The sequence below is a fragment of the Mya arenaria genome, chromosome 5 (genome assembly GCF_026914265.1).
Source record: "Mya arenaria isolate MELC-2E11 chromosome 5, ASM2691426v1".
Lineage (NCBI taxonomy): Eukaryota > Metazoa > Mollusca > Bivalvia > Myida > Myidae > Mya > Mya arenaria.
The window spans coordinates 39,999,055-40,009,763 of NC_069126.1; the positions used below are offsets into that span (position 1 = coordinate 39,999,055).

At 34.7% G+C, this 10,709-nt stretch overlaps 1 protein-coding gene across 1 annotated transcript; it reads left to right on the forward strand.

The window, feature by feature from the left end:
• Positions 1–207: 207 nt before the first annotated feature.
• LOC128234945 (uncharacterized) lies at positions 208–9,184 on the forward strand. Its single transcript, XM_052949596.1, has 8 exons — positions 208–519; positions 4,849–5,157; positions 5,595–5,744; positions 6,308–6,329; positions 6,740–6,828; positions 7,042–7,057; positions 7,425–7,504; positions 7,840–9,184. The coding sequence occupies exons 1-8, from the start codon at positions 423–425 to the stop codon at positions 7,893–7,895; spliced, it is 819 nt and encodes a 272-aa protein (XP_052805556.1). The 5' UTR covers positions 208–422; the 3' UTR covers positions 7,896–9,184.
• The last annotated feature ends 1,525 nt before the right edge of the window (positions 9,185–10,709 follow it).

Sequence of the window (10,709 nt, forward strand, 5' to 3'; positions counted from 1 at the left end):
AAAATAATTAGCTCGGAATCAACGAAAAGTTTGTTTATGTTTATTAAAATTATGGTCTTTTTGATACTTGGGTTCATTACGCACAAGAGCTATGACTGTAAACTGGTCATCAATCGGATGTATTCGGAATACTTATTGTTAAAAGTGAAACGAACGGTATTGCCTGTCTTTAGTTCAACCAAATGTACGTTATTCTTTCAGGTTCCGCGAGGCGACCCCCTGGAGTGGAGGTACAGCTTAATTTCACTGCACGCCAACGTGAGAATGCAGCTCTAGTCTACCAAATAGTCGCCTACCCTACGCCCAAAACTTCACAATTTGTTTGGAAGAGGTGTTCGAATCGTAGTTCTTGTGTATCTTTGCCGTATGAAATTAACAAATATCAAATTAACACTGAAGGTCTATCAAGTAACTTATCGATTATGGATGTTCAGATTCAAGATTACGGAATGTACCAATTGTCAGTATCGAACGGAATCGGTGATTCACTAGTCGAATGGTTATACCTGAGACCCATCGGTATTTATATATTTTCAAATGTTACTCAATGTATATCAATGTATACACGATTAGTCATGTTGTGTTTATATATACGTGAATATCCTGATTCATTCGTTTTCGCTGTTTCTGTTGGTTTGTGATATGTTTTTATTGAAGCACTATTACATTTACACGTGTATGACAACTACACATATATTATCATATATAGCGCGTATTATAGACACAGAGTGTCGTAATTATTATTTCATTAAGTTCAACAAAATTTATATATAAAACAATAATTATGAGCATGTGTTATACCAGGGTTACAACGAAAACCGTTAATGTAAGACTAAAATCGTTGAGTGAGCGGGTGCATATCAAATTCATTTCGCTCAACAAAGTTGAGTTTATATTGAATTGTTGTGATGATGGTGACAAGCTCATACAACTTATATTTACACCTCAACTTCAATTCCTTAAATGAACTGCCTTTCGCCAATTGCGTGAACGCAACATTTTTGGATATATTCGGATCGCAATTCATCGCATAACAATATAATGAAAACTATTGATCTTGCTATTGTTTGTATTGTGTCAGCCGGTCCCATAAAATATAGATCAACATCTTAGAAAATCCTAAGTTATTATATTTTAAACGTTTTGTTGATAAAAGTGTTTCAATTTTACGTTTAAAAGTGATTTCAAGTGGTTGATCTTTCCCCGCGTTATTGTGACGTCATTTGAAAAAAATGTTTCCGGTAACAGTCGGGTCGTCCTATTTACAGAATGGGTAAGAAATGATTACTGAAAGGTAATCCGAAATGAAATGAAGTAATTTTTAAAAAACAATAAAAATAATGAACTATTGGTGTAAATATAAGGAATTAATGGCGGGGTTGATGTCATTATCGGGGATATGAACGCAATTGGGCTGGTCAACGCACGCTTGCAGTCCTTCGGACTCCACACACTTAGACCAGCCCAATTGCGTTCATACCCCGATAATGACATCAACCCCGCAATTCATTCCTTAACCCATTTCATTCTGAGACCCAGTTAGATATGATACCTTGAATATCTGGGCATTTTCCAATAACTGATAAGCCATCTGGCAGTTTATGACCCATGTGTTGTATAAACACTGATAAAATCTTTATTACTGGTAAAATACCCAATAAAGTATACATTTTTAGAAAGGAAATAAAAATCTGCACAGATTTATGTAAATTTTATTTGCAAGTTATTTTAAATAATAAAGTAATTGGAAGTTGAACATGTGACAATGGATGAAAAAAAATAAAAAAAATAAATAAATAAATATTTCAAAGCAAAATATCACACATAATTACAACATAAAAGGCACATGTATGATGAGGGAAATATTTTAAATTCATTTATCTTCATTATGCAGAAAAAATTATGAAAATATTTAAAATACGACAAAAGTTATGACAATTTATATCAACTGTGTCGGATTTTTTTTTCTTCTGAATTTGACAAAAAAAAATAAAAAAAATGTTGGGGTAAAATTTAGTCAATTGAATATATTTAATTGTCTATGAACATAGTATTTTTCATGAATTATGCAAAGTAAAGATAGATCATCTCAAAAATATTTAAAAAAAAATTAAAAAAGGAAAACTTAGAAAATTATTAACTGTTTTAGACTTTTATAAAAATAAACCATTATGTACAAACATTTCTATAAAACACAAACTAAATCAGTTCTCCACATGAATATTTACAGCACTATTACACACGCTGAACATGTCTCGCCACACAGTCCTTACACACAGGCACATTACATGTTGAGCATCCGCTCTGTGTAGCTCGTACGCGGATACCGACGGCTGCCCTTGAGCGACATTCCATGCAGGACTTTTTCTTTTCAAACAGTTTTGATTTGATTTCATGTTGTTCCCGTGGAACAGGTGGCAAGTTTTCAATGTTCGTCAATGGGGCTGCACGAGAAGCCTTATAATTTCCTATCAAGTCCTCGGCAAGGTCTTCCACGAAATCCTGGAACTGAGGCCATTCCCGCTGAATGACCTCAGGATTGCTATCATGTGCAATGATGTAGGCGTTATGTGCAGCAGACATCTGCATGTGGTGAAACAGACGCCGCCACCACTTCCGTGATCGATGGTTGGGCATATAGTATCCCACCATCTGATCAAACAGATCCACCCCTTTCATGTGTCGCTGGTAGTCCTCGATGGCCTTTGGAACCCGCACACGCTGTTGTTGTGGATTCCCCGATCTTCGATTGACGGTCCCAACAGCATCTGGATCATGGAATGAAGAGAGCACCATCACTGGCTTGGTGTCCTGCCAGCAGCAAGCCATAACATCATCCTTCTGGGCCACTTTGAACTCATGCTTGGGAAGTTTGACATTCTTGGGGAGGAGTTGTGGAGGCAGACCTTTCCGATTGGAACGTACCGTCCCACATGCATAAATTCCAACATTCAACAGTGAAGTAAACAAGTCGGGACTTGAGTAGAAGTTGTCCATGAAAACACGTACATTAGAAAACCTAAGATGGCTTGTGAGTTCATGAACTACTCTGTGGGAGAGCCCTTTCCCCTGCACACCTTCTTCTCTCCCTGTGTATATCTGGAATCTGTGGAGGTAGCCAGTGGTACTCTCTGCCAGGGCCCAAAGTTTAATTCCCCACTTGATTGGCTTTGACGGAAGGTACTGGCGAAACCCCAAACGTCCCTTGAACTTGACCATACTCTCATCAACTGTCACATTTCCATAGGGTGTGTATGCATTCATGAATTTGTCGTTTAGGTAGGTCATCATTGGTCTTATCTTTCGCAGTTTGTCAGGAGTTTCTTGTGGTTGCTGGTTGTCCGTCAGGTGAAGGTAGCGCCAGATGAGGTTGAAGCGATCCCTCGGCATGATGCTGTTGAAAGAGGTTGTAAACATTATCTTGCTAGTTCGCCAGTAGTCATTCCTTGCTGGCAGCCTTAGGATGCCCATTACAAATGTCAAGCCAACAAATGCCTTCATGGTGGGTCTGTCAACTGGTGTCCACTTTGGTGCAAACCTGGATGGGGGATTTTCAGCTCGCTGTTGGTCGGCGTAGCGGTTAGTTTCCTCAACCAATAAGTCCCAGAAATCTTGGCCCCATAACAAGTCAAAGTAGTGTGCTGGCCTGGCTTCCTCAGGGTGAAGTTCTGCTGGACCACCACGCTTAGTATACCCGTTGGGCAACCTTGGGCTGAACATCTCCGTCACCCAATCATTTTGAAACCCCTCGAAATCATCCTGGTAGTCTTGATCGTCATCAAAAAACCTCAACCAAATGTCATCATTCAATGTTTCGTTGTTGTTACGATCTCTATCGACGTCTTCCAGGTTTGTACCTAACAAGTTCACATCATCTGCATCACTATCAACTTCTATGTCACTACCATCACTCAAGTCTAAAGTCCTATTCATTTCCACCCGCAAATCGCAACGAAATCGTAAAAAAACAGCTTTAATTTAAGTCAATTTCTAATTTTTTCGATCACTTCCGCATTATAATTTTCTGCGCATCTTGCTGCGCATAACTTCCGCTAATACCGGAATACGTTTAAACCGGAAACAATTAATCGAAAGTGAAAGTAAATGAACTTGAAGTTGAGTACGTCAAAAACTACGCCTTTTGGTGTATCCCGAATGTAAAGGGTAACTACACCAAAAGGTGTATCCCGAATGAAATGGGTTAAATAAAACATTGGGATGGCATTTGGGGTAAGTAGGGTAATGTCATGGTCGCTTATAGTAAAATGAGTTCTCCTCAATGAGTTAAGGATAAAAACACAATTCTGAAACTTGGTATGCAGCAATGGAATGTGAAGATGTATCTTTTGATTGTATTTGGGGTTCGTCGGTGTATTATCTCTGTATTATGTAGCAGCCAGCTCGTCTGTGTGATTGAAAATAGTGTAACACTGCTCCCACTAAATTTTTAAAATTGCACAAGCACAACTTAGCCAATATGTGCCGAACCTGGTTAAGCTGTATTCAATGGTATAACACATCGGAATCGTATGACTAAGTTCCTGACTATGTGAATTTTGACTTTTAACTGTCAATATTGGAACGATTAGACCTTGTTCACTCTCAAACCCCAACGTTCTTTGTCCAATATCTAAAATATATAGGACGAGCCTTATTACAACGTTCAATCCAGAATTGTGTTGTTTTACCAACTGTCGAAATTGGATTTGTTTACCAACTGTCGAAATTGGATTTGTTTTGGTGAGAAATCGCAACCTCTTACAAACTTTTACTGAACGAAAATCTCAACAGTATTTCTATCAAACTTTTAACTTGTAATTATAGATCTTCTGTTCTCATCAATTGCAGGAAGACCGGAGTCGACAATGGACTTTCACGTTATTCAAGATACAATACGGGAGACAAGTGCTGTATTGACCTGGATTCCCGGATTTGACAACGGATCTCCCCAGGAATTTCATATTTCCTATAGAAAACTGTTTGGTGTCACCGGTTTTATTACACAAACAGTAACACATGACAATAAAAATGAGATGAATTACACAGTTGTAAATTTAGAACCTGGAATCGAGTACTTTGTTTCACTATTTGCTGCAAATGAAGTGGGTTCTTCTGCATCGGTGAATGCCACTTTTAAAACTCTTGACCGTATTGAAGGTGAGTGCAATAACTTATTTTGTTCAACATTTTACAACCACCTTCTAAGATCAATGTATGGAAACATGCTGGAACACAGAAACACTAAATAACAAATATGTAAGATGTTTGCATGTTTCCCTTTCTTGATAACAAAACAAAACTAAATAACTTTTTTGAAAGAAAAGAAATGAAAATTTTAAAATGCAATCCATGGCCAAAATTTCAACATAACAATCTTATGCAGAACGATGGAACGCTGAAAATTTGGCCAAGGATATCCTACTTCCCCTTATAGCAAACGCTATTCTCTGATTCAAATTGTCCGGCTTCGCGCATTTGTTCAAATATGTAGGGTTTTTTTTTCATTCTTATGGAAAGCGAAACTCAAATTAATGAACTTTACACCATCGAAAACTTCTATTTTTATAAATATAAAACATTGTATATAATTTCAGATCATACTGACCCTAGTCCAAATATTGGTGCTGTTGTTGGCGGGGCGGTTGGAGGTACTGCTGTAGCGATCGTGGCAATAGTTGTCGTGGTTTTCATTCTAAGGCGGAACTACGCTCTCATTTGCAATGTTGCCCTAATAAAGAAAAGTGGTTTGTATAGTCTTGCTCATTTAAACAAATTAAGAAGACGTCGCTTCCGCCACACCGCCAATTTTTATTCATTGAGATTTTAATTCATGTCATCCAACTATTACACAATTAAAGCAGTCACTTTCTCTATACGTTGAATGTTGAATTACTGTAAATCCGATATCTTATACTGTAATTTCGATTCAAAATATTCCGTCTGTAGCTGTCGATTGTCCTTCGTTACCGAATTGTATTTATTTTGCCTGACCTGTTAAATTTATACTGCTTTAGGAACAATGTTTTATAAGCTTTTTATCATTACTCTTATATGGCAGTCACAATTATGTTTTAGTTGTATCAAGTTAGTACATAGACGAATACAGTTGGTTGTTTCTTTTTGACAATATTAATTTATATATTAATAAAAACATTTTGACGATATTCCTTAAGTCATAAACTAATTAAACAGAAAACTTAGCGTAGCTTTAATTTTTAGTCTCGCAATAAGGCACCCAATACGATTAATATTTCAACTGTTGTCAAAGTTGTTTTTCATTGTCCTTCAACCGTATTCTTGATTTCAGCTGATCCTGCTGAGCGATCCATGTGAGTCTTTACATACATATACAAACTCATCAGACACTAGCTGCCTCATTTCAGTTATTGAAGCCAAAATGAAAACTGGCGCCATAGTTCTACATTTTAGTAGATTTTACATGTATATTTTTAGTGGAAAGTATTGTTTTCCTTTATTTTATATAACACTTTACATACTTATAAGTATGGAATTAACGGCGTAACAAATATTACATTGTGAAAATAAACGTGTGTATATATCAAATTCACAACAGATTTATTGAATAAAATATTACTTCAACATTGTATGGGGTTTATGTTGAGGCTTTTGACTTATGAACTTGTTTCTGTATTTTTCATATAATAATTGTTGCTGTTTACCATGTTTAGATTAAAAATAAAAAGTAAAATGATTGGCACAAGAGTTTATTTCATGTTAGACCTGGTAAAGACAACCCCGGATATAACGCAGCCCAGACATACGAGGACATGTCCATGACACCAGATACATCGGTCTACGATACTCTTAGTTAGTAATACAATTTAGTTTGATAATTTAGTTTTTTTTCAATCTTTGATAAGTGTGTCACTTTTCTGTAATCAGTATTTAATCTGGGCATTATAAGTATTGACATGGTATTCTGAAAATCATATACAAATATATATTGAGATTGTAGTTATTCTTAAACACTGATATACATGTATGACTTCGTTATTTACTCTCCATCGTGTAACCTTTCAGAATCTGGAGACAATGGGTAAGTTAAAAACATGAAAATAGTATATTGAAACTGTCATACGTAATAACTTGATTACATTAGGTATATTTATAATACATATGAATTCTAATGGTCAGCATCCAATATTATACACGTTTTATAAGTTGTCCACAGGTTAATTTTTTTATAAGTTTTCTCATTGAAATATTTTGACAGGTAAGTTGTTATCATAGGATTACTTTGACGGCGACCTTTACAACTTTACAATTGTATGTGTACATTTTGGTAATACATCATGTTCTTGTCATTTTTGTTTCTCACATTTATTTTATTTTGACTAATCTTTAATATACCTATTCACCATGAATGACATTGTTGGTAAAATACAGGTTACGTTATTTTTCAGACCTGATAATTTACACGTGTACACGCCGTTGGACGAGTTAAATTCAAAGTCGCACGTGTACTATGAAAATACCAAGAAAGGTATAAACAATGTATACATTATAACAGACGGCGGTGTGTTCCTGCATATTTGAGTAATCTGTCTATGACTGTATAACAATCAAATTATGCAAACGAATCAAAACGACATATAGTTACATGTATGATATAGTTATAACAAACACGTTTGTCTTGAGCTTTAATGGTGACAAAGTATTAATCACACACTACTTTGTATATATTGTAACGTACGTTTAATGTGATATTACCATTATTTTGGGTCTAAAGCACAATCAAAATCACCATATCTTTATTAAAATTCATGTGATTAACTAACTGACATCTTTTTTTCCTTAATCCTTTCCATTTGCTTGCAGAAGATCACGTTTACAACAATACGGTACTGAATAATCCGGTACAGACAGGGCTCTAAGTGGATAATTGCAACTGTAAACATGACAACAAGACGCCGCAAGAGGATGTGAAAACTTTTAACAATACCAATTTAATAACATATTCAATGATTTTGTTTCCCCAATACAGTCTGTGAACTAGCGATTAATCGACGGACAAAGTATTGCAATTTGAGAAGAAATGAAAGGACATTTTCTGTGTTCATATAAAAGATGTATAAACATAAAAATATCGCCATAATGTGTTGGGATTAGATATATTAATAAGAAGTCACATGAGGAACAAGACATTGTGACATGATTACATTAAGGTGACGTTGAACTGATACTTGTATCGGAATTAAAATTAACTGAGTAGAAAGTTAAATTACACTAGTATATATTCAATTAATAAAGATTATTAGCATTTTAAAAGTTTGGTCCGTAAAGCATTAAGCATATGACTTTATGATTAATAGAAACATTTCACAACCCAAAGCAAAACAAGTATATTTAAAAAGCATGTTATAAAACCTACCTAGATAATTATTTAATTTACAATTACGCGACATTTCAAGGATATATTCATTGTATAATTTCTGTTTTGTTCTAAACAAACCTATATTGGTCTGTTGAAGGTGCAAAAACAGCAGGGAGATGTTTTTGCTTCAAATGTTTAAATGAAGAAAAGAACCAAACATCCGAAGAACCATTATCTACCTCTAAAGGAGAGCATAAATTATTGTCATTACCTAAACCTCAAATATATATATTCTGAGACAGAATATAGGTTTTGTTATACAATTACTTCTCTATATATACATAAACAGGTTAAAATCACGCCTGAAACTATCATCGCATACATAGAAATGTAATGGTGTTGTTATGATAGGTAAGTAAAAACAATTATCTATCCTGACTAAGCACACTTTTTATCAATATATTCTGACAAATCAACTTTATATAACCAGACTTATCGCATTTAATGCAAAAGGTAAGTTTTTACCCACAAATAGTATCCTTATTTCAGCGTGTATTTCAGACATTAAAAGATTGTCAAAACACAATCCAGCTTGGAAATTAATCAAACTTCTATATAGCATAAAAGCTTCCTGGCAGGGTAAAATATACAGAGATGTTGTATATTATTTTAGGAAATATTTGAGATTGTTTAAAGCAACTTTGTTGTTGTTTTTTAAATTTCTGGACATGATCACCTTGTCTAATGCTTATTATATATCATCATTATAAAAGTTGTTGTTTTTTAGTAAAACTCGGGCTTATATATATATAGCTTATATTGGGAAATAAACTACCTGAGATTAAAATAATAAAGAGTGCACATGCGACACTATTGTCATTTTATTTAAAAAATGGTCGTCATAAATAACCGATAACGATTAGAATGATACATAGGGAAACAGCAAAGACAAGCCGAAATGCAAAAAAAAGAGACAGAAAGGGTCTCATGCTAAACGAGAGACACAAAACGCCACAAAATAATCAAGTGAGACACTTCAAATATCTTTTCCTGAGTTTCAAAACGAAACACCTCTTCTTGTTTGCACAGACACCTCTGCCTGACACAGTTTCCGATTTCATCACATTTGCTGTTCAAGAAAATTGTTCCTGTATCGTGAGTATGGAAGCAAAGTTGGAAAATCATAAGGTAATAGTTGACTGGTCAAATGACTGTTCTTAACTTTAGTTGGAGATAACGTTGTGTTTTAATCTAATTACGTTATTAATATCATATCGCAAAATAGCTTAACCATCAAGCAATAACGTATATATACGATATATATGACTCGTGCAATAAGTTCTAACTTGACGTTTTCAATGAATAACGTTGAAAAATATATGATTAAGCATTGTTTATACATTGAACCCTAAAATTCATAAAATACTCGCTTTGATAAATATCAGAACACTAATAAATTCCGTATTGAATAACCACTTCTATGATATCCGCTATTTCTCATTCAGATGTGAGAAAATTGTTTCCTGCTATATTGTTTTATACAGGGGATTGGCTTGTACTTTCCTGGTGACAATCAGACAATGAAGATGGGTATGGTTTCCGTACGATCCTCCACAGATCAAAGTGCCAAACACTTTTTAAAAATAATGCTGCACTTTGAACTCGAAAGAGAGGTGATATTTAAGATTGGTTTAAAAAATGATATGCAATATTAATTGTTTATTGCGTATATCAAAAAACAAATATAGCATATAGAGGTTAGCAACATCAACAGCAACAACACAGTGTGCCAAAATAACCTTTTTACCCTGGTAGCTACATACTTTGAGATTTCTGTAGCCCGAGCCAGATTTCCGTAGTCAATCTTTTACATATTTTTCGGTAACAACGTATTTAAAGTCCTTTTTAAAAATCAAAACCACATCAAATCTTGAATATCTCTCAAAAACAATATTGATAGTCAGAAGTATTATTTTCCCAAACATAATTATATTCAAGCTTGACCAGGTAGATCACTGTTTCAGAAATTATCCGTAGCGATGAGAAATTATCCGAAAGTCAGTAAACGGTGTCGAGGTAAACATTGTCAACACCAATGTCACATCCACAATGAACACAACCAACTACACTACCCTCACTACCATCAACAACAACATCATAATCATCATCACCACCACCAAAAACTACCTTTAAATCATTGTAAAGCATTGCCTGTAAATATTATGTTTTCGTTGGAATTTAGACCAAGAAAGGTATGATAATTCCACACTATAAGTACCTTGACTTGGATACAACACTAAATGTTCTAGGTCGACAGAAAACATTGTTGCCTTCATCAAAGAATTTGAAGAATCATCAAAATCATCTCACCTAA